The sequence below is a fragment of the Stigmatopora nigra genome, chromosome 19 (assembly GCF_051989575.1).
Source record: "Stigmatopora nigra isolate UIUO_SnigA chromosome 19, RoL_Snig_1.1, whole genome shotgun sequence".
In the NCBI taxonomy this organism is placed as follows: Eukaryota; Metazoa; Chordata; class Actinopteri; order Syngnathiformes; family Syngnathidae; genus Stigmatopora; species Stigmatopora nigra.
In genome coordinates this window covers 8,322,335-8,346,464 of record NC_135526.1, presented here as the reverse complement: position 1 = coordinate 8,346,464, position 24,130 = coordinate 8,322,335, and the positions used below count along the sequence as shown (strand labels likewise).

General features: G+C 41.5%; 3 protein-coding genes across 7 annotated transcripts in view; 1 reads left to right on the top strand and 2 right to left on the bottom strand.

Annotated features, from left to right (window-relative positions):
* Positions 1 to 263: 263 nt before the first annotated feature.
* On the top strand, positions 264 to 4,970 carry LOC144213055 (homeobox protein otx5-like). The gene is made up of 3 exons (XM_077741303.1): positions 264 to 639; positions 2,044 to 2,195; positions 2,701 to 4,970. The coding sequence occupies exons 1-3, from the start codon at positions 543 to 545 to the stop codon at positions 3,337 to 3,339; spliced, it is 888 nt and encodes a 295-aa protein (XP_077597429.1). The 5' UTR covers positions 264 to 542; the 3' UTR covers positions 3,340 to 4,970.
* Positions 4,971 to 5,822: 852 nt separating this feature from the next.
* On the bottom strand, positions 5,823 to 8,306 carry h3f3c (H3 histone, family 3C). The gene is made up of 4 exons (XM_077741304.1): positions 8,145 to 8,306; positions 7,089 to 7,232; positions 6,720 to 6,873; positions 5,823 to 6,639 (listed from the first exon to the last, which is right to left on the bottom strand). The coding sequence occupies exons 2-4, from the start codon at positions 7,214 to 7,216 to the stop codon at positions 6,511 to 6,513; spliced, it is 411 nt and encodes a 136-aa protein (XP_077597430.1). The 5' UTR covers positions 7,217 to 7,232; positions 8,145 to 8,306; the 3' UTR covers positions 5,823 to 6,510.
* An 878-nt stretch (positions 8,307 to 9,184) lies between these two features.
* arhgap32b (Rho GTPase activating protein 32b) overlaps positions 9,185 to 24,130 on the bottom strand; it is a 30,142-nt gene continuing 15,196 nt past the window's right edge. For 2 of the 5 annotated variants that reach the window (XM_077741298.1, XM_077741299.1), the window contains exons 11-26: positions 24,042 to 24,119; positions 23,864 to 23,945; positions 22,860 to 22,910; positions 22,485 to 22,559; positions 18,120 to 18,269; positions 17,754 to 17,856; positions 17,436 to 17,580; positions 16,650 to 16,732; positions 16,169 to 16,276; positions 15,937 to 16,082; positions 15,660 to 15,861; positions 15,110 to 15,255; positions 14,924 to 14,998; positions 14,063 to 14,803; positions 13,048 to 13,673; positions 9,185 to 12,688 (exon numbers count right to left, since the gene is read on the bottom strand). In XM_077741298.1, the coding sequence (XP_077597424.1) occupies positions 10,520 to 12,688; positions 13,048 to 13,673; positions 14,063 to 14,803; positions 14,924 to 14,998; positions 15,110 to 15,255; positions 15,660 to 15,861; positions 15,937 to 16,082; positions 16,169 to 16,276; positions 16,650 to 16,732; positions 17,436 to 17,580; positions 17,754 to 17,856; positions 18,120 to 18,269; positions 22,485 to 22,559; positions 22,860 to 22,910; positions 23,864 to 23,945; positions 24,042 to 24,119 (4,980 nt within the window). In that variant the 3' untranslated portion in view covers positions 9,185 to 10,519. Of the gene's footprint in view, positions 12,689 to 13,047; positions 13,674 to 14,062; positions 14,804 to 14,923; positions 14,999 to 15,109; positions 15,256 to 15,659; positions 15,862 to 15,936; positions 16,083 to 16,168; positions 16,277 to 16,649; positions 16,733 to 17,435; positions 17,581 to 17,753; positions 17,857 to 18,119; positions 18,270 to 19,800; positions 20,022 to 22,484; positions 22,560 to 22,859; positions 22,911 to 23,863; positions 23,946 to 24,041; positions 24,120 to 24,130 lie in introns of those variants that run through there. The other 3 variants (XM_077741300.1, XM_077741301.1, XM_077741302.1) reach the window with 3 other exon arrangements.

Genomic DNA, 24,130 nt, shown 5'->3' with positions numbered 1-24,130 from the left:
TCAATTCAGAAAAGAAAAAAAAGTATTAATTTGAATTCCAATACAGGCAACAATTGGCTAATAGTTTTGATGTACTTTTGTTGCCTATCATTAAATGGTGCATTGTGTGGTGCCATCAATTATCTTCTTATTCGTTGATTTCTATAGTAGTTTTATGATTCACTGTAAATGAGCGCAAGTGCGCTCAACCTGTCGCTTTGCGCGCTTGCGTGCGAGCGGTGGGCGGAGTTTAAGGCCAAACTCCTCTACTAATTAGCAGCCAGTACGGCCGAAAGTAGTCATTCGAACGTGTTCTTCTCTGTTGGACGAGGCCAACTCCGGCCAGCGACACCTGTTCGCCAAGGGGGAAGAAGTCGATAACTCGGACGATGCTCGCTCCTATCCATCAGACTCTTAATTGACTTTCAAAAAGTCCCCCCTTTTTTCGCCGCCCCCCAAAGAGGGCAGCTTTAAATCACGGAGAGGCAGTGTGACAGTGATCGTCGTTGGTCCACCAGCACTCAGAAACAGCGAGCGTCGGGATTAAAGAAGCTGCAGACAAGATGATGTCCTACATAAAACAACCCCATTATACCATGAATGGGTTAAATTTGCCAGGCCCGGGGATGGATGTCCTGCACACAACCGTCGCTTATCCGTGTAAGTTTTAAAAAAAAACACTTGCTTTTTTTATTTATGCAACACGTATTTGTGCTATTTTAGTTCGTGCAGTGTTTGCGTAAATCTACACGATAATACCCTCAAACGAATACAATTCCTCCTAAGAAATGTTTGATTTAAAATGTAATCGGAGGATTTCAAATCTATGATTTTCCACATTGCTTCAAAATAGTTTATATATATATATATATTTTTTTTTTAAAAATGTATTTGAATGTTTTTCTTGAATTGCATTGTTTTGAACGGGCAGTTTTTAAAGGAACTAAGTGCAGGCCGAATTATTATTCTTATTACTATTGTTATTGTTAAAACATTTGGGAATAAAGAGTTATCTATACTTTTAACCATGAACTAATTTGTTTAGGTTAATCATATTACAATAAGTGCGAAAAAAGAAGTTACATAACAGGAGCATTTCACCTTTTTAGTGAGAAAACATAGATACATTACAATGTACATATACATTTTGGGTCATGAAGGTCACAATAATAACATCTAGTATAGAAAGTAGTGTGGTCTATATGATGTGCACATGTCAATTATAATTTGATTTTGTTTCATTTAGTTATCAATAATTATTTATTTATAATTGGAAGCAGAAAAACCTGATTTACTGTGGCGGTCCCTAATGAGAAAAGCTAAAGATGTAGTAGTACTAATAGAATTCCTTCATAATATATCAATAGAATTCCAAATTCATAAAATGCTGATGAAAATTTAGTGAACTAATTGCTTGCCATTCACACTAATTCATTTCAAATGGGAGAATATTCTGTGAATCTTTCACAAATGATTGCCGTCAGCCTCTAAAAGTCGAAACGGACGATTGGAATTCTAGCGGCATTGATGGCGGCCATTCAAATACAGCCTTCAAATATTCAGGCTATTATTAAAAATGATAAAAGCAGTTTCGATCAAACCATAAATCAGATCAGGTTTGACACTGTTTTATATTTTTATTTGCATGGCCAGTTAATCCTCCAAAGTAGACAGTTAAATGGCACTTGGCATGAGGTTGAGAAACTTTAGTAGGACGAAACCTACTTCCCCCACGTCATCCTCACTTGACTCGTTTTGAAGCAAATACTGTGAGGCGTTTGGCCGTGTCACCATAGAGGACAAATAATCGGGACATTGACTGAGCAAACTTAACTCAAGCGAGTAAAGTTTTTTTTCCCTCTTAGGGGGAAACTGAAACCGTGGACTTGAATATTTAAGTATAATGAGCAAATACTCGCAAAACGATCCCCGCAGCAAAGTCAAGATCACTACGGGAGATTCCGAACAGTCCGTATGTCGGTTGTAACGTTTGAAAAGACAAAACAACAACGACCAAGTCATGTGACCTCAAATGACAAATGTTTTTGTCCTTTTGATTGGCAGCCACGCCCAGGAAGCAGAGAAGGGAGAGGACCACCTTCACTAGAACCCAATTGGACATCCTGGAGGCTCTGTTCTCCAAAACCCGCTACCCGGACATCTTCATGAGGGAGGAAGTGGCCCTCAAAATCAACCTGCCTGAGTCACGTGTGCAGGTAGAGTAAAAAAAAAAGAAGAAGCTATATAGACACCCAGTAATTGCCACCAAAGGGACTAACTAAACCTGAATATGGATTTTAAGGGAACTGGAGATAATAATATTTAATACATGTATTTCAAAGTTGATGATGAGGTTGATTGAATTGCAACTTTGAACAGAAGTTGCATAGAAAATTAATGAACTCATTTTTGAATTGATACTAGGTTATAAGTTTAAATGAACTATGACTGCCTGGTATAGTAAAAGTCAGAAGTCAGTGTGTGCCTGGGTGTGGACCCCATTTAAAAAACCCAGACCTAAAACCAAAAGAGAATGACTATGATGCTAATCTGCAGTTCGGTAGGCAAGTATAATACCCCAAAACCCCTTGAAAAGAAACCAAAAAATGCATGGTAGCCCATAACGCACATGTACATACTTTTAGTCATTTAAGTTTCACTAGTACAGTAGTGACTCACCCTGGGTGATCCGGAAGGAAAAACGTCTCCGTCTTTGCGCAGGTGTGGTTCAAGAACCGGCGTGCCAAGTGTCGTCAGCAGCAGCAGCAGAGCAGCGGTCAGTCCAAACCCCGTCCGCCTAAGAAGAAGGCCTCCCCGGCGCAGGAGACCAGCGCCCCCGATCCGGTTCCCAACCCACCCGGCTCCTTCAGCCCCACATCGGTCCAGTCGGGCACCGGCTTGGTCCAGAGTTCCGCTGGCGGGAACACGGCAGTGTCCATCTGGAGCCCGGCAATCTCCCCTCTCCCAGACCCCCTGGCCTCCTCCACGGCCCCCTGCATGCAGCGGCCCTCCCCTTACCCCATGAGCTACGGGCAGCCTTCGGCCTACGGCCAAGGCTACGCCAGCACCACCTCTTACTTCACGGGCCTGGACTGCAGCGCCTACTTGTCCCCCATGCACTCGCAGCTTTCGGGCACCGGTGGCGCTCTTAGCCCCATCACTGTGCCCTCAATGGGGGGCTCCCTAAGTCAGTCCCCGGCCTCGCTGTCTTCACAGGGCTACAGCACCGCCTCCTCCCTGGGCTTCACCTCGGTGGACTGCCTGGACTACAAGGACCAGCAGGCCTGGAAACTGGGCTTCACTACAATGGACTGCCTGGATCATAAGGACCAAAACTCCTGGAAGTTCCAGGTCCTCTAGAGAAGATCAGTCTTAGTCTTTTAGTGCTGCTGTTCTTCTTTTATATGAGTTCACTTTCTGGCTAATATGGTGGAGAAGATTTGCTCTTCAAACCATTTGGGTTTGGAATCCATTTGTGACCGTACAATTGTTATCGTTTCTAACCGACAGATCAAAAAAAGCTTCGCATATTGCTTGACTTTTCATTTAAACCGATTCCGCCTCCCTTTTAAAGGCATTCCGGCAATCAGCGTAGCGAGTGGCAACTCTCTCCACATTTTCCCGTTATTTAGTCTTAACAAGCTGGAGTCTCCATTGGAGGTAATATGCCATTATTTTGAGGGGGGGATGCTTTGAAGAAGCTAAACTCTCCCACATATACCATTACCCAGTAAATCCCAATGGATTTTGAACTGTTAACCAGAATACATGACTTTGATCTATGTATATTTTTCAAACTTAATTTTCCACCACCCAGCCCCACAACTAATATGTCTATTAGCACTCATTCAATTGAATGGAATTGATCCCAAAAATGTCTCATTCAACAGCAAGTGACCCTAAATTCCCCCAAATCCAAAGAAAGTGACTCCAACACACCTCAAAAATCAACAGAAAGTGTCTTAAGTATTTACTGTTCCACCAAAATCTGACAAAAAATGAGCAAAGAATACCCATGCATTTTCTAGTCCCAAATAGTACTTTGCAATCCATCCTTTATTTTCTTTGTGTTTCTTTCATTTGATGTCATTTGTTGAATCTTGATTGACTCTATATTGTCGAGCATTTATCTTGCGTTCTACAGTGTTTTGCGTTTAGTCGTTACCCAGTTCGGTTTGTTGGGTGACAGTTAGGATCTCCTGTTTGTAGTTGTGTATTTTATTCAAAGTGGTCTGCTCTCTACATTTTCGTGCACTGATAATAATCATTTCTCAGGTGTCGGTCCACCCTGAAATAGTTTGTTCCACTTAGTTACAGGTCAGTATGAACACGTCATGTTCTGGTCAGGCCCAAAGCAACATGTTCGTCATTTCCTTGCTCTGTCTTGGTTATTTTAGTTGATCTGATTCTGGAAGGGTCCCAATCCTCTTAGTCTCCCTTCAGCAATGCCCTAAGTGAATTAGTTGGGATTATTGCCCTGTCCTCCTCTCTTTCTGTCTCTCACCTCCACTCCTTCCTTCCTTTTTTATGTTTTGTTTTACTTCCTCCTTGCTACTCCTTTTTATTTATTTCCTTTATTTCTTGCCATTTGTATGTATTTGACAGCTACTATATGGCTTTCTACTTTCTGATTCACATGGCTTTAACATTTCCCTTCTTTCAAATTTTGCTTCCCTCCTCCTTCGACAATTCGGTAATCCCACCATGACCCGAATACCGCCACGCAAACATTAAACATATACAACATGTCGCTAAAGTTATGTTGCAAAAAGCTGTTTGTCCAATATTTACAGTAGATTTTACCACTTTAAAGGCATTAAATTTGCCATGTTTTCAATTTTGATTTTATTTGTGTTTAATTTCATTGTGTAGCTAAATAGAGGGCTTGTTAAATCATTGTAGATGTACACTAAATTGACATGAATGGATCACGCCAAAGTGTTGTAATCTTCAAATGTATAATAAAACCAGATTCCATTTGTTGCATTGCATGGGCTGTGACTATTTTCTCTAACAGTTACATGATGTGTTTCAAGGAGACAAGTCTACTGCCAAAGCATTTTTTTGCACTCAGCATTGACCTAATCCCACTCCGTGCTCACTCTAATCTCGTTCTCCCCCCTCCTTCCCCATCATGTGGTGTGATTGGTTAATCCCTGCATCTGTGCACCCTCATTGGTTAACCTTTTAGAGAGAGGACATTACATTTGCGTTACCCCCACTAAATATACGCACACACACACACATGCACAATTTGTACTGTAATCCCAGGGAGGAGCAGATGTGATGGGGGAGGGATGGACAGTCCAAAGCGGGATGGTACATTTGCGTGTGTGTGCGTGTACACAAATATGGTGTAAAACAAGGGTGTTATTGTATAGTATTACAATATTTATGTGCATATTTTCCCTTAACATTCTATTTACTACATATTTTGTCATTCATTTTCCATACTGTTTATCCTTGCAAGGGTTGTGGGGTGGGGGGTGCTGGATCCTACCTTAGCAGGTACCCTGAGTTGGTGGGCTGCCAATTGCATATCGAGGGGCAATTTAAAGTGTTCAACCCAGGTTATAAATTTTTCAAAAATGAGTTAGTACACTCTTACATTATGCGTCAATATTAGATAATATCCACTAGGGGGCATTTCTAGCTCGCGTTTGGGGTTTACGCAAACAAATAATTCCTTGATATGCCTTTACCTTTAACTTTTTCAAGCTTACAACTTCATTAAATATAAAAAAAACACCTCATTTAATGTCCTGCCTTACCTTCAATATAACTTAATGAGAAATACACTAGGTTACATCTTACATACTGAAAAAACAACAACAACTTTCATGTCTTTTTAACATCTATTTAATGCTACCATATGAGAAATTTGGAAAATACAAAGTACAGCTTATTCATACACTTGAAAATCTTTGACATTTACCCAAAATATAAAAGAAAGCAATTAAGTTATAGTGTGTATTACAAATTTGAAGAAAGGGACAGAAAAGTCCAGCAATGTGAGATGAGAACCTCAAATGTCCTGTCAAATTTTGATGTAGAAAATTTCACACAAAAAAAGATTTTTGGACTAACGGTCAATTGCTAGTAAAATTCATAACTGTGATTTGGAAAAAAATGGTGAAAATAAAAATAAAATAAATCCTTCACCATAATTTTTCATGCCTTGACCATGGAAGTGGAAGATGGAACTGACTTTTTTTTCTGAGTTCAGACGGGGGAAGAAGTGTCGGAGCTAGTTTTAATAGCACCCTGCTGTGGAAGTTGCAGCTCCCCTTAAGCAGATTAGCCCCTCTGCTCACCCCGTCTGCATCCCAAGAAACTTCCTATGCTCGCCTGACCTGCAACACCTTATTTGCGCACGATATAGGTACCCTAAAACAATGGGCGAAGACGATAAGAAACCTCAATAAAACCAGACATCAAGATAATTCTACCTCTTAAAAGTCTACTGTGAAGTTGGGAGAGTGGGGATAGGTACTAGAAAGAAAAAAAAATGAAAAGGGGACAAGATACTTTCTAAGCACGCTCTCCACGGATTCGGCGGGCCAGCTGGATGTCCTTGGGCATGATGGTGACCCGCTTGGCATGGATAGCGCACAAGTTGGTGTCTTCAAATAGTCCCACCAGGTAAGCCTCACTGGCCTCCTATATACACACACAGGAAAAAAATGTTAAAATGTGAAGTGACATGTTGCATATATATCCAAGATGGTACTACTACATACCTGCAGAGCACCGATGGCAGCGCTCTGGAAACGCAAGTCAGTCTTGAAGTCCTGAGCGATCTCCCTGACCAAACGTTGGAAGGGCAGCTTACGAATCAGCAGTTCTGTGGACTTCTGGTACCGACGAATTTCTCTCAGAGCCACGGTACCGGGTCTGGACGATGATACCGAAAAGTGAACATTTAATATGTTTAAGTCTTTTCATATGCCTATGACTGTAACATTTAATAAATACACTTCAAGGTAATTGTACTTGTATTTTTGTCTGGGCGCAAAAACATGTATCGTATGTAGTCATATGTGCTTGATTTATTTATATGGCTTAATATGATATGCTACAATTAGTCATCTAAATGAAACAAACATTACCTGTAACGATGGGGCTTTTTGACGCCGCCGGTAGACGGGGCACTCTTGCGAGCTGCCTTAGTGGCCAGCTGCTTACGAGGTGCTTTTCCTCCTGTGGATTTACGAGCAGTTTGCTTGGTACGAGCCATGATCACAAAATATCACCTAAAAAAAATCAACATTGATTAGCTCCTTAACACAAGATGGATGAATACAATGACATCATAATGTATTACATGTCATGACATTTTTTTGGCAAAAACAAGTATAATTTGCACACAGCCCCTCATTTACACAACTATAATGTTAAATAAAAACTCACATAAACTTGGAAATATAATGACTGACCTGAACTAATCCAGATTGCTATTTAGAATATTTTAGTTCAAACAACAAGGTATGACAACATTCATGATGTATTTTATCTTTAATTGGTATGACGTCACATAGCAACCTCGATTTACATTTTAACTGTGGAGAGCGTTTTACTGTTTGTGACGGTAACCCAATCCGTATGTATCAGAATGTTAGATCGTTTTAGTCAAGGTTATACTTTTTAACATCTTAGTGTATTATGTGTGCCCCAAAACACGTTTTTGATGTGTGAAAGGCAATCCATTATATTCTCAGAGATCAACCAATCCGCGTCTTTGCCGTTTTTAAAGAACCAATCAGGTGGCGTTTCTCCATCCAAAAGGGCGGGGTCAGACTTACTCTTCTCTAACGCAGGATTTATGGCCGCATAAGAAACAATAAAGAATCCTCACTTTGAACCAACAATTAACGACGATCAAGATTAATTAACACTATTAAATAAAACGACAAAAACGCGTGGCAATCGATTACGTTGAGCAGCACCACAGCCTGATAACAAATCGCCCGTAGCAAAACACAGATCGGCGTTTTGTATCCGAGGCCATTTCCTCACTTGTATTTCGGGAGCTGCCTTTTGCGTCTAACGTTAAACGTCGACATTAGTAGACCTATGGACACACTTTACAACGCGAAGCGATGGAATTGCATACAAAATACTAAAACGATGTCTTTGACTGCAAAATAGCTCTCGATTTGACTCACCTCTGGGATATAAGAGCTGTTTCCTCGCGGGGAAGAGAGCGTGTGGTTGTAGTCAGATATTTACTATCACACAATAGAAGGCAGCGCGGAGAGCAAAATGGCGGCCGTGCCAATCATGACTCCCACAATGCAACACGCCAACAATTGTAAACAAACAGCAGTTCTGTTCGGGAACAGAAACGGAGATTACAATGATTATCGCCACTGATTAATGTATATCATTAAAGCAATTTACTTTTGCGCAACAAAACCGAGTTAATTTGGAGAAATAGCTGTGCTACCGTACATCAAAATAAAGCAAATCCAAGGCATAGATTTCATATCTATGATTTGTATCTGGACGTTTAATTTAAAATCCCAAATAACAGACTATTAATTACTATTTGAATCTTCAATTTGTGGTGCCTTCAGAAACAATGTTTGAAAATTACAAATAAAACTGCAATTTTTCAATTTACAAATATTAAGGATGTCCCCATCACATTTTTGCATGAGTATGATACCTCATTTATGTAAATTAGGGGGAATAAATAAATTGTCTAATCTCTTCCCTCAATTTGAATTTTATTAAAGATAACAGTAGTTTGAGCAATGCAAAACAATACACCACAAACTCCCTTTTTCTTTTGTTTGAACATGTCTACATATACATAAATATGTATTCATTCATTTCATTTACCACATATCCTCACAAAGGGTGCTGGAGCTTATCCCACCCAGCCAATATTGTGCAAAAGGCAGGAAACACCTTGAATTAGTTGCCATCCAAATGAAGATGAATAATCATCCTTTCCAGGGCAAGGCCTCCAATTTCTCCAGAAAATACATTTCTCTCTGAAATATTATTGAAAGATGAGTGTTTAAGGTTCAGCAATTCTAAGGCCCACCAGTTATATTCCATATTTTGTTTTTTTTTCTGATTGTAGAACAGAAGAGTTCAGATATCATCTTGGACAACACAAATGTACCCCCTGACCTCCTGCCAGACATTTATAGTAGTTTAAACATACAAAACAATATGCACCATGGACACTGATAAGTGCTATTGTTGAACAATTTTATTGATTTTATACCTAACCTTTTAAGTATCCATTAGTTAGAGACAAGAATTTCACATTAAAGTACAGGGTGTCTTACTTCTGCCTCATCTAAAAAGGAGGAGACTCTAGATAAGGCAGGAGGAGCAACAACTGCAAGCAATATACTGGCTAAGTTTACAGAATATAGAATACAATCCAATTTGTGTTTAATGATTGAAATTCCATCCTTTAGTACCAAATGAGTGTTAAGTCTGAAATACACATTTCAATCATTTACTACATAAATTGTCTGCATAATATGGGCAAGATTTACATTAGCATTAAAATACATTTTTGCTCCAAAAAAGATATTTTCCCCCTATAAAGTAGGATCAACATGTTTGTTGTCCGAAACAAAAACAAAAAAAATAATTCCAGATATTTATGACAAACAAGGTCTGACAAACGTGTACATGAAATGTGAACATGAATTCGAAATAAATCTGTCTTTCAACTCTTGAACTGAAATGATCTTTTTCTTTTCCTTTTAGTAATCTGGTAAAGCAAGAACTGTGCCAATCTGCCTGGTCCCCTTTCACTAGTACTGTGGTAGTAAAATACTCCATTAGAATGAACTGAAACATATTTTTAGAAAGTGAAATAAACTGGCACTGTCACAAAAAACATAAAAGCTGATGACTAACTATTTGAACTGATAATAACCCGCAAACGATTGTTGTCCAACTTTATCGGCTTCTCAAAAGACAATCAAATGTGTGTACACAGTGTACTACTGCCTACCTGTGTGCATATTGTGGAGGTAAATTTGATGCACTAGCACCAGTCCTCCTCTCCTTGCGTGTGCTGCAATACTTAGCAATAATGTCATGAACAGAAGTATACACAGAACTGTTCTGTAAGAGAGTGCATGCATTTCTAAAATGCAACCCTTATCCCCATTTTTGCTTGAACCCAATGGCCACAACTACAAAAATACAACATCCCCTTTTATTATCGATTCATATGTACTGTATATATCTAGATATAAATATATATATATATAGAACTGACATTGTATTGTACCATTTTAGAGATTTATCATTCCTATTTAAAGTACCTAATAACATTTTTTGATGAGTTCCCACTCAATCACAGCAAAAATGGGCTCTTGGAAAGAAAACTAACTTCAATGACATTCACCACTTTCTGTAAAATGTCTTACATTTTGTCGAAAATAAAGATGAGAAAAAATATTGGGGGTCCAACAGTCCACTGTCCTGCAGAGGCTGTTCAATCATAGCTCAGTCATTTAGCTAAAAGGACCTTTAGCAATTTCCCCCCCCTGGTGCATCAATCTCATTCCGTACATATCTCCGTTTCTGGCCTCTGTAAACCCAGGTCAGTCTGGAGGAAGGCTCCCTGGCCCAATGCAGTGGAGTATGCTCTGTTGTGCGCAAATCCCGGGACCGGGTAGGGACTACAGCCACTGCGTTTTTGAGTCGGGCCCTGGGGGGGAGGTACTACTGGGTGGTAATCGTCCAAGTTGTCATAGTGGGATTGCACAGGCTTGCTGCCGTGTTTGTGATACGAGTACTCGCCGTCTACTTCGTCTTTGACGTGGCTATAAAGATGCTGCTCGCGCGTACTTTGTGACCGTTCGGTTTTGCAGGGGGGGAGTTGTTCCTTGAAAGAGAATGGCTGATCTTCTGGACCGTGATAGGGAACGGTGGTTTTGCCTTTGCCGTGTTGGTTGGCATCGGGCCACTCGTAACGTGTTTGTAAGCTCCTAGTGTTCGGGTGAGATGCCTGCCAGGGTTTGGACCGGCCACTGCTTTCGACAAGCTTTTCACCCGTGGTCTCCTGCTTGCTTTCGTGCTGGCCGCTCTCCTGCTGATGGGAAAGTCCGCCCGGAGTCACGGGAACGGAATGAGATGATTGGCATTTCTTGGAGCTGCTTTGTTTCGCCAGCCCGTCCAATTTGTCTCCCGTTTGACCGTCTTGGACGTGTCTGTCAAGATCCATGCCTACCAGGACGTTGGGGTCCGAAACCATGTGTCTGGGAAGATGGCGACCATCTTTGCCCTCAGTGGCACCCGGCAAAGTTTTACCCGGATCGGACTTGCTGCGCGAATGCAAGGTGTTGTAGGCGGCGATATCCACTGGCGCGATTGAGCCTACGTTGTCATATTGCGAGAGAATTGGACCTTTGACCTTCTGCCTGGCCCTGCTCTCTCGGCGGATAGACTGAATGCGTAGACATTCGGACTCTTCGGGGTCCCAGGAGAGGTAAGAGGGAATTTCCTTGGTGCAATGACCTGGTGGCATGTCCCTGCTCACAAAACTGTGCTCCTTTCCGGCCGGGATAACATTGCGAGTGAGGTAATGGTACCCTGTAGTCTTTCCATTGGGTCTGCATTCCGTGCTGGCCGAATCTCTGCTTGAGGAGTGGACATGGTGGACACGGATGGTGCCGTAAGGATCGATATCGCAATAAGGAGACTCCAGAGGCACTGATCCAGAGTACGGGCTGTAGCGGTACTGGACTCGGCCGTTCTCAAAGTAAGGCTGCAGTTGTGTGACGTGGTAGTCGGCTTGGGAAGACTGCTGCGAAGGCGGGGCCTGCTGCGAAGGCGGGGCCTGCTGATAGGGTTTGCACGGATACAGAGGTCGGTGATAAAAGAACAGGTCGTCCGGAGGAACTTCCGTTCTCTGGATAGGTACTGTACGGATAGTGGTAGGAACGTGAAGAGAGTGCACTCTGCGAATGGTGGGATAGCCATGGGTTCTATCGTGGCTATAACTCGGATGTCCCGGAGGCCCGTAAAAATTCCGCACGTTTCCCCTAGTCTTGATAGAATGGTGGTAGGACCTGGGGCCTATAGTACTGTATTTATTGTCTAGTCGGGCACTGTAAGGTATCTGCGGTTCAGACTTGGATGCGTAAGGGAGGTATGAGGGGATAGTGTTTTGTCGGTACTGGTGCAGCATGGGTTGTGGACCCATTGAAACGGGCCTCTGGTGGTAATATGCAGGTCCTGGAGGCTCGAGTAGGATTGCATCACCTTTAACATGGTAAAGATGGGTGGAAGATTTATGAGGAGAAAGAGGATGGTGAGGCAGACCATCCTCCGAGTGGCCGGCTGATGATTTCTCACCTAAGCTCTGATACGCAGCTTCGCTCTGACTGAGTGCAGCTGTGGTCAGTTTGCTGTCCATAGTGCGGATTGGAGGGGGTGGGGGCGTGGAGCCACTGGGGTTGTTTTTAGCAACATCTGGGCAGAAGCTATCCACAAGGTCGGAGGGGGTCGGCGCTACGATTGAAGTGACCTTTGACAGCGATTGAGTTTGGGCTTGTATTTGTGAGTGGGATTGGCGAGGTTTTGGGGCTTGGCATTGAATTTGTGGTGGATGTTGGGATTGTGATAGCACTGGCTGCTTTTTGGCTTTTGAAACCGCCGGAGTCTGCTGCTCCAATGATGAGGATTTTGGAACAGGAATTGCTTTTGCACCTTCTTTTGTCTTCACCTGAAAAAGGGACACTGAGGTTAATCTGTGTTGAACATGTAATGTGGAATCGGAATCACAGAAAATGCTGGAAAAAAAACAAACCCACAAGAACTAAAGCAAATATAACTAAGGAGTTTGCCCAAGTGCATCCTCCAGACTACTGCCCTCTGCTGACGCATTTCAGAGTCGCTAATCCATGTGTGCATCTATCTCTGTGTCACGACTAGTAAACAAATAATAACGCGCAAAAGTATAAAAGCAATTTTGTGTACTAGTTCTAAAATGAGTATAAAAGGTTGTTGTTTCTGTGGGCAAGAGAAAAATTGGAAGGCAATACACACTAAAGACATCATAAGGGAAAAAGCGAGGTCACTCACCTCAACGGAATTTTGCCGCAAGCCTCTGGGATTTTTGATGCTGCTAACGGGAAGGGTTACGCTGGCGCTCACTGGTTGGCTACTAGTGACCAAATCGTGTCCAACAGAGAAATGGCTTTCTGGACTCCTGACAGGAAAATTAGAAGTAGCTGTACTTTTAGGGAGAGGGCTGACATTTTCATCAAGTGTATCGGAAGAAACAGAGTCCATTTCTGGGGGTTTTCCAAAAGGGGTTTTTACAACCTTGGCGCCGTCTGGTGGCCTGGTTTTTACGTTGGTCAATTCAAGCGCCTTCTGCTCCTTAGGAAGACTTGATAAAGTAGGAACGCATAGGATGGGCGTGACAAAAGAGCTATTTTGTGACACGGAACTTCCTGGTTTGTGCCCTTCCGCATATGAAGTCGTGGAAAGTGGTGAGACCTGGTTTTCAGGGGACGCTGGTGTCGTGAGTTCCCCGGACCGAGGATGGGGCATTGTGGAGACTTGTTCTGGTGTCTCAGCTAGAACCAAGGCCAACATGCGGTTTGCATCTTTTGGAGCAGGTAGACAAGGGGCTACAACGGTCACTGGAGTGCTTAGGGAATGCGTGGCCATATCCTTTGCATTTGGAACTTCCATTTTTTCTCCTAGAAGAAAAACACAAGAAATATAAGCCCAAACCAAAAAAGAGAAAAAAAGCTGTCCAAGTAAATCGAATGTAACCGACAGGCCAAATCCGAATGAAGTTTCATTCCAATCCACCGTAGTAGACTATTCTTTTCCCAATCCGATTAAATGTAAAGTCTTGTCATCGCGGAATTTGCAAAGTAGTTAACCCGAGTCCTGTCTGCGAAAGCTTGTTTCATGTCTGAAACAAGCCGTAACGTTTAAGGGGAGAGGGAGGCTTCCAATACATGAGAGTGGGGAGCATTTTTAAGACTTTAATGCAGTGGTTGGCATCACTTTATGAAACAGTAGCGAATGTGCAAATCTCTTAGACAGTGAAACATAATGTTGAAAGAAAGAATCTCATTACCGTTTAGGTTCTGGCTTCCATTGGACAGCTGTTGAAAAGTGTCCTTTTGCTTGAATTCTTCACAGTCTGCACCGTCAAGGTTGGCCAGTTTGGAGTGCAGCTCCATTTGGAAAGCTTCAATCAGAGATTCTTTGTCTTCTTTGGGAGCAGGTAAAGTTTCCGTGGGTCGCGCTCCTTCGCTGCTAACTCCGTCGGGCGTCTCGACGGAAAACAGCTCCGAAGAAACACGAGTCTTTACATTTCTAATTGGTGACACGGCTTGTGTGGGTTTATCCGAGTACGAATAGGATGTGGTGAGTTTCTGGCTTTCTACTTTCTCTGTAGAACACAAGGAAGATGTCAAGTTGTCAGGGAAGGAGGACGAGATAAGGTCTGACCCATTGGTCTTCCCCCAAAGTGTGCAAGGGCTCCTTTTCAACGTGGAACCTTCTGCCCCCACGTGCGGATCCACCAGAGGAAAGGCCTCGGGGACGCTGCATTGGAAAGACATGGGATCAAAGTCCAAGGAGGCCACGCCCATATCTGGGGGGCTGAGGTCCACATCTTCACCAGCCGAGCGGGGTGGCGAGATTAAAGCGGGGACGCAAATGGGCCCGTCATCGCCTTCGCTGTCCTGCGTGGCTTCTAGGTTGTCGCAAGAGTTGCAGCGCTGTCCGCCTTCCAACAACTCGGGATCGAATGAGGTTGAAAGCGCGTCGCTGCTCGACCGTGGCCGCCTCGGACGATACGCGTTCGACTCCCCTGGGGAATGAGAGAAGTAGTAGGGCAGTCCATGGGTCAATCACGAGCTTTAATTACAAAGTGGTGAAAACAATCTTTTTGCTGAAGGAGTTCGAATGTAACATACAGAAAAAGCTTTACCTTCAACATTATGTAGGGAACTCAGTGACTCTTCGCTTTTAGCAGATCTTAACGTCGCTGTATCTCCTCTGCCTCCTAAAACATTTCGTAAAAAAAAAGGAAGTGGATATCTTGAAATGTTGCGTTTTAAGCGACAATTAAGCTAATGAGCAAAGTTCGTTTTTAAGATAGGAAAGAAAGACACACCTGTGAGAGCCATGGCCTTTAGTTCATTGGGCTCACTCGGGTTGCGTTGAAGCTTCCGCTTGGATATGGAGGAAGACTTGCCCAGGTTGAAAAATGAACGCCAACTGCCCACGGGAGACTTTTTCGATTTAACGGGTGGTTTCTTCCTGTGATTAAGAAATTTAAAAAAAGGAAAATTAGGCACAATCAGAACAACATTTATTAGATACTATTCCAACCTTTTTTTTTTACAAATAAAAACCTGAAAAGTGGGGCACGATGATTACTAAGTGGGGAAATTGCAATATAGGATTTTATTAAAATTTGAACTCACTGTATATATATATTTAGTATATAAAACAGGAGTCAGAATCCAACATACCAAATATTGGCAGTGAGGCTAAGGTGAGCCTAGTATTGCAAATTTATATTGAATTCATTCTTTTTACACACAAAAATCTGAATTCATTCATCAAACAAGTAAATGTGGAAATGGAAGAACTCTTTAGGTTTAAAAAGACAATTGAAACGAATAACATTGCAGAAAAATAAATAATGGACTCGGACAAACCTCTCAGTGGGAAACTCGATGACGGTGTGAAACTTGCCCTGCAAAGCAGCGGGACCTTCGCCGACCTCAATGTATTTGCTATCCTCCGTGACTGGAGAGTTGATCTGAGCCTGAGTTCTGGCCTGAGCCTCCTCCAAAGTTAAAAGTTTAGTAGATGGTGATGAAATGAGCAAGGACTTTGGCCGCGATAATGTGTTGTGACCTGTCAATATAATTGGGGAAAGTCATTACACTTTGCCAATGGCAAAAAGTTGAAACCTTTTCATCATTACAGTACCTGCTCCCTCACGAATTAATGAGCTAAGCTTGGTGCTGAAAAGCACATCGACATGATTGAGAATGAACTCAACCACAACCGACTGGATTCGGACTTCCATGAAGGCTGCGGTGCCACTGAAGCATGCCGATTCAATCTGTTTGGATCTGAGAAGACAATCCACGGAATGCTGTTGACTTCAAAACTCACCAAAGAACACACAACAACATTGAGGGAGGAGGGGAAATCTCACCTGAGCAGGTTGGGGGCCCAGACAATGGCCAAGTTTTTACTGTGCATGTTAGTGATGTAGCTGAAGGCTGCCAGGCGGGAAAGATGTCTCATGAGAAACTCCAGAGTTCTAAAAAAAAAGCAAAATGTTAAAATGTTAAATAGAAAACAAATAATAGTCAAAACATCCAAACATCGAATAGTCTAAATTCAATTTTAGACAGTGCCACACCAGCCATAATTACAATTATTTGGCATCTTAGTGAGTTGGCGGTAATTTAATACTAAGAGGAAAAAATATATATTGTATGTCTTTCAAAATGTGTTGTTCTGGTGCAGAATTAGAACTGGCCAATCCCACACAGCTGGCTGGCGGAATTAGTATTGGGAGCCATAAAGGCTATCAATGCAACACAAAGGTCAATTTAGTCACTTCAAACTATGACACTTGCTCTGTTATCTGAATACATGTACTATAATCTACTATTCCCCACTATTCTAACCTGTAATGTGGAGGAGGAAGTTGCTGAATGACATCATGGATTTTAAGGAGTCTTTCTTCATCTGTTGCAGCCGATACAGCGTCCTGCAGAATGAACACATGATTTGTCATTATAGAGCAGAAATTGCGCATGACTAAAAGGCAAATATTTCACTCTTAGAACTTTTATACCAATGTTTAATGTTTGTGATGTATACAGTGTTCCCTCGCTACTTTGCGCTTCAGCTATCGCGGACTCAGAGCTGCGCAGATTTTTTTCAGGAAAAAATAAATAAAAAATTTAAAGATATTAAGTTAAAATTATAAATTACATCATTTTACAAGAGGTTGAAACAAAATATTCAATAAGAATTAGTAATTGCATCAAAAAAAGCCAAAGAAATGGTCAATGACATGGTGAGAGATCAGGAATCGCATTGATGACGTCATGGCTGTTTCCAGGCGAATCTTCACCGCCCAAAAAAACAATGTTCACAACTCCCAATAACGATGTTTCTTACGTGCAAAAAAACTGCAGAAGATCCTCCATCCGGACTACTATGATGTTTTTGCATGGTGGTGATTTTGTGCACGTATTACATGTTTCTTTAAGCATTTTTGAAGGGGCACCCTACTTCGTGGAAATGCACTTATTGCGGGGGTGGGGGGGTGGGTGTCCTCGTCTCCATTAACCGCGATAAGCGAGGGAACACTGTATATATTGTGTTGACAGTGTTTCTTGAATTCCTACTGGTCAGCAATACACAATCTATACTTCCCCAATTGAATTGATTGAAATACAACTCACAGAAAATTTCTCATAGAGTTGGTACGTAAGCAAAGGGTTGGGGAGTTCTCTGAAGTAGAGCTTGCACAGCGAGCCCACACAGTGGATGTCCTGGATGTAAACATCTTTGGTCAGATCAGGAATTTGTTCAGAGTCAAACTCGTGCCTAATGAGGGACAGCGACAACAGACAAAGAGGGAGGGTGGGGGTGGGGCAATACTTTCAATTCAGGGTTTTTCACATGGCAGTAAAAGAAATATGCATTCAGTTGCAAATTTGTCAGGTGGCTTTCCAACTTGTTTCACTTCATATAGTAACTGCCCTAAAATGGACACCTACCGCAATTTTTGAATGTTGGAAGCAATTCCCGAGAGGCGGTAGATGCCATCCACCACACCGTGCTTCTCAATGAATTCGGTGCAGCTCTTGAGGACTTGAGGAACTGTATACAGAAAAACAGAATAACATCACCCACTGACACATTCTGTACATTTTTCATTGTGGTTAACATTGTGAATCCGAGTTTTGTAAATATTAGAGATGAGGTATTAAAAGAATCCCAAGACCTTTCTACCGGTCAAACATTCAGAGAATGACACATGATGCTGCTCAGACAAATTCCACACATAGCAAGACTGAATGAAGGCTTGGGGGTATGTGAAGGAAATCAGCAATACCAATGAGATTATTGTGATTTTTTATTACCATCATGTCCAGAGTTTAGGAGGTGTTCCCCCAAGTCGCAGCCAAACACCCTCTCCCGGAGGATGCCTCTTTGCTTCAGTTTCTGCTTGGTGGGCCTGGACTTCATGAAGGAGCGCAAGAAGGTAATCAGCTTGCCATGCTTCTTAGACACTATAGTCAGAAAGAATGCAGGAAGGACATACTATATAAGCTCCACTTGCATTTTTGCATGACAAAAAAGTCACATTTTTAGAAATAAGCCAAGAAATAGTTCTATTGCTGTTGCCTGGTACTACAACCAATCAACAACAGTTTTGTTGCCCGACAAATCACATGCGAGGACACTGCCCACCCTAAAGTAATCTGATATTCATTTTTAAACACAGTCATTTGGTTTCTAATCAGATGGTATTTTTCTCACATAGCGGTAAATCGTGGATGTGTGGCCTCCCGGTGTGTGTGTGTGTGTGTGTGTGTGTGTGTGGGGGGGGGGGGGGGGGGGGAAATCTAGATGATGATAGCTGGGGAAATTTAAGCCTGCAGCCCCGCCCGGGCATTTGAACATAAAACTGATACTATCCAGACAGGGTAGAGAGCAACAGAACTGCAGCTTTAAGAACCACTGGCAGGTTTAAGTTGCAGCATTATGTGACAATTTTTTTCCCCAACTGAGGCTTGGGTATGATGAGTGGGGGTTGGGAAAATGCAGACAAGAAGCCAAGCGTGACAGCAGAAAACAATTATCCACGTCATGGCAAATGTTCATTCTTTTCCCAACTTCAACCCAAAAGCCACAGCCCTGTCAATGTAATCAGAGGGACTTTTTTTATTTAAAAGGGGAAGCATTTTGGCAGGAAAATTCCAACTTTACTTCTGTTTCAGAGCAGACATAATTGTGCAAAAAAAGAAGAAGAAAAGGCTTCAGCCTAAATTATATGATGGAGCTATCCATCTGAATGCCACCCAAAATACAAACATTAACAATCAGTGGGCTATGTGTATTCACTATCCAAAACGCCTCTACATTCAACAACAGTTCTATGCACCCAATTAGATTGACTTTCACGGGCCACGCAAAATGACCTGGTGGGCCGGATCTGGCCCTCAAGCCGCATATTTGACAAGTATATCTAATACAAGTACTAGTACATACCAACTTCTCTCCTTACAACATATTCAGAGGTTACAAAATACCTCGATAAATATTGACAAATTCCATAAAACATTGGTGTCCTTTCATTATTTTTAAAGTATATTGGAATGGATTAAGACTTTGACATGTAAATTGCATCTCTATTACAGGTTGTGAAAGCACTTCTGGAAACAACTAATTTCCTAAGTAGAGGCACCAAGGAATTCATTAATCATTCATATAACAGGAACATTAATCGACCAATTTATCTCTATGGCAGGTGAAAGAGTTTGGGAGCAAAACTGGTGAACCAATGACATGGTAATTAAAGAATATAGTTTCACTTATTTTGAATGAAGTCTTTCAAAACTAAGGTGATTACACCAGGCTTTATATAGCTGGAAGAAATCACTGGTAACTGCAAAGAATTCTAAAAATTCCCAATACTTAACAGTCCAAAGTGCTTTTTCCTTTTGCCAAAAAAAAGGATTATTATGGAGGAATACAATAGTATGACATACAATTTATGCCTAAATAGTACATGGTACAGCACACTATAAAATATCTTACCTTCCTTCCTTTCACTGTAAAGTATTGGACTCGCCCCCGGCACATATGCCCACTAAAGTCCCACTAAAATCCACTCGTCTTTTTCTTCCAGGGCCATAAAACTGTACAAAAATGGACCACTCTAAATACCAACACTGAGAAAAAAAGCGTAATAGGTAATAGACGGAAACAAGATTTAATCTTAAGTGAGAAAAAGCAACGCAGACTACTTTTGCTCTTTCAGCCCCCTCTTTGGCATTGCTTCACATATGCACTCGTGCTGCCTTCAGGCACTGAAAAATGTGTAGAACATTTCACACTTCAACCCTGGAAGGACTTGAAGACTTTTCTAAGTTCCCACGCTTTTAATTAAAATGAACTGAGGAGCAAATCAAATACAAACAGCATGTAAAAGGAATGCTTGGGATTTTTCTCCTGCCATAACAGCCATAAATTCACCTAGAGGGAGGTATCAGTGAAAACCCACGCACTGTTACTTACACATGAATCACCCATATATATATATACATTCCACTGCAGTCTTAAAGTCCCAGTTAAGAATTTACATGGCACCTGATTGCAACCTCATGCATGTGCCAGTGAATGAAATTAAACTGCACTAACCAAATCACAAACTTTATCTCGTGCAAGAAACCTGGCATTGTCAGTGTTTGTGATTTTGGTGGTCACATGGGAAAAAAAACACCACAAATCCAAGTCAAAAGCTAAAAAAAAAGTGCGACGAATAGTAGGGAAAATACGTTAGTTTGGATGTCTTTGGTTACAAGCACTGTTTGCTGTTAACAAAAGAGGTACGTTGGCTCATTTGTATTCAAAATAGCAAAGAACTAAGATCATATGGTGAACTTGCGTAAGAGTTTTCTTGTGAGTGACTATAAAGCGCAGGGTTGGGGCTGACCTTTGATACAAGTGTTCACTGTGTCACTAAGAGGAGAATTAAGGCAAAAAGCCTTCTGCCACACTGCCTAAAAGCACATTACTTTGTGACCCGTGAGGAAGGCAGTGTTAAAACAATATACCATTCCTACAAAATGTCTTCAGAAAGAATTTTCTGCACCTAACAGAGACGTCGTCGTTGAGGCTACCCATGCGGAAAGACAAATTGCCCAAGGGACCTCCGAGAATTTTACAGTCCAGAACTGGAGCGGCAGGCAGGAAATGAGCCAAGATACTTGGAAACGACAGGAACGCAAACAGATTCTCAATCTCTTACACATTCTCCCTCCAATAACTTCCTCTCTCTTTCACATAAGCAGCTGTTTGAGATCATCAAGTATATGCTTAAACAGCTGTCCAAATCACAGGTCGCAAGAAATGACAAAAGGGCCTGTAATGAGGTGCTTGAAACCCCAGCTGGCTCAGAAACTTCTAGGTAGGTTTCAAAATGTCTGTGTTCACTCAAACTTGTTAAATTCCCCCATAAGCTTTGCTATAATCATTTTCATGAAGACACACCCCTTTAAACATGGTAAACAATTCCGTTTTAGTTTGTTCAGAAAGTGCAGATTGGCTTTAAGAGAGTACTTTTTTCCCCCAACACGTTTCCTTCCCAACAGGAATGTGCTGTTTTAGTCGCCATGGAGAGTGAGACACCGATTCATACTGTTGCAGGACAAAGCTTACCACTCAATGGATGGGTTTAAAGCACCCCCCCCCCCCCCCCCCCCCCGGTTGTGAAAGGATTAAATAAATCAAAGCCAGGCAGGACCCAGAACTACAACGCCCCTCCCATGGTCTTTCACTTTGGGCAAAAGAGACACGCAAAAACGTGGCTCGACCTCTTCCAGACAACTCTGTGAAATGCTCCATGGCTATATTAGCATTTTTGGCACTCATGCATTTTCTATACATGCTGTATTGGTTTGCTATAAAATAACCAGATGAAGTAACATGCTTAACTATGCACAACATATTAAATGTGTTGAGAAGCTCACAAGGGGAAGGATGCATCTTTAAATAAATTAATTTGTCTAAAAGTAAATGAAACAAAACTACTGAAAAGGTTAATTCCATAAAAATAGAGTTTAAGTCATGAACCCTTAAGAGCTAAAGTTTCATTGCATATCGTATAAAATGAGAGACTTTACGACAGTGCGTCTGTCTTTATCGCTTTGTAAATCAGCCATTTGGTACAAACAATTCTGTCCAGGATTCTCAGTGTAATATGAAACCGACAATGGGGAAAAAAGGGAAGGCTCAAATACTTCCTATAAAGCTCAACACCCTTGTTGGCCATCATAAAAATAGATTATCAACATTACCATATATTCCTGAAAAATACTTTTTTTTTTTTGGTCTGACATAAACACGTCAAGCTATAGAATACATATTAATTAAACATCCTGTAAAGTCAAATTAATTTGAATAAATTGTTGCAATGGATGAAAGTAAAGATTGCTGTTACCAACCCTGACAAATTTGAATGTGTTTTTCCCCCTATTTTACACATGTATAAGTACTATTTGTATTCCAATTAAAGCTTTACTGTAAATACGTTTTATAATAAGAACAGTTTGAACAGATGAATTTAAGATGCATAATAGGTAGACATTTTGGTCAAATTTAGGGTTGCCACCTTATTTTTGCCCCTCAACTTGCACACAAACTAGCAAGTAGCAGAAAACAAACATTAATAGGAGTTTGGAATTAGTTTATCCCCAGCACACCAAAAGGGCTACTTCTACCTGAACTTAGGCCGTGATGGTTAAGCGGGTCGGCCACCCATGCATTGTCCTCTATTACACTCTCCATCTCCAAATCTGCATGCATCAGGATGGACAGATTGACCGACAAAGTTGAATGGATGGATGGATGGATGTAGACATGAGAGAAGCAACAGAGGGAGAGAAGCACTAAGTTAGAAAAAAAAAATAGCAATTCTTAACTCAACTCTAACATTACCACAATGTATAATTACGCTTACGGTAAAATTACCACAGGGCAATGACATATTCTATCATTTCAAGACTGTAGCAAAATTACATTTGACTATGTACTACGTTCGCTAGTGAAGGAGGGGTGCATGAAGCGGGCGGAAGTATTTGTATACCAGCACGCACATGGGGGGAAGAGACTCCATGAGGCAGGCGGTGGGCCAGAGCACGGCGACGCTGAGGCAGAGTCAGAGACAAATGCAACACATCAAGACACATGCAAGCAATAACAGATGCATTCAATTCAACCGTGTGGCGATGAGAATTCAGTGTCAAAGACACATCAAAGAGGTGGCAATACGCAAAACAGGTTGTGAGAGTGAGTGCGAGACAGGTCATCGACTCGAGCCTTGCTTGGTTTGTCCATTTTGCTGCCGATTTGAGTTTTTGATAGCGGCAGAATTGAGAAAATGTAACATCAAAGACCTATCTGTACACACAAAAACTAGGAATAAAAAGAACTATTTTCAGTGAGATGATATACCTTAGCAAAATGTTGGAATTAAAATGTGAATTTTGCATGCAAGAGAAGCTGAACAAGCATTGTCTCGCAAAGCTGGAAAGTGTGCAGGCAAATGGATTAAAACATCATCCAGTGAGTGCTAAAAGCGCAACAGCCAATTCCAATTTCATGAAATGTATTTCCACTCCATCTGACTGCTCAGACACTATGTTCCAAAGGGACCAGAAAATCCAGCCACTCGTGAGTTTTTTCTCTCTTCCCAGGTACACACATTAACTTGACATTAGCGTCTTTATGATTAAATATAAAGTGTATAAATATTTTTTTTCATAAAAATGCCTCCCTAGTTAATTAATTAACAAAAAAAGTAAATATTCTCCCTAAAAAAATATTTAGATTTTATTTGAGTGAAAAACATGAAGTCAATGCTTTAATAAACATAACTTATTCTATCTAGCAGGCCACAAAAATGATGTGGTGGTCCGGAACTGGCCCTTGACACCTTTGCTACATGTAATCGGACACAGAAACACACACACACAAAAGTGTGCACACGCTCTCTTCTTCCCCAACTGAATTACTTCCTGAAAAAAAACAGCCCCACCTCAAGTGTATTCAAATCCTTTCAACATAACACTTCCTGGGCAATATAAAGAAGGAGGAGTACCTGGCTTCGGCACAGAGTTGGTCATAGACTGTGGCACTTTGTCATTTATAAGCTCCACACACTCACTGGGAAAGTAGCCAACCTGGAAGGAGTGTTAATGGCAAAAAAAACCCCAAAAAGAATCAGTATACAATATTATAATGATGATAGTGATATAATGATGTAAATGGCACCACACCTGAAAGCCATGCTTCCCCCTCCACCATGTGGTGTCTTCTTTGGGAGGCATGTCAATCACTGACACAATGTCACCAACCTGTAAAAAAG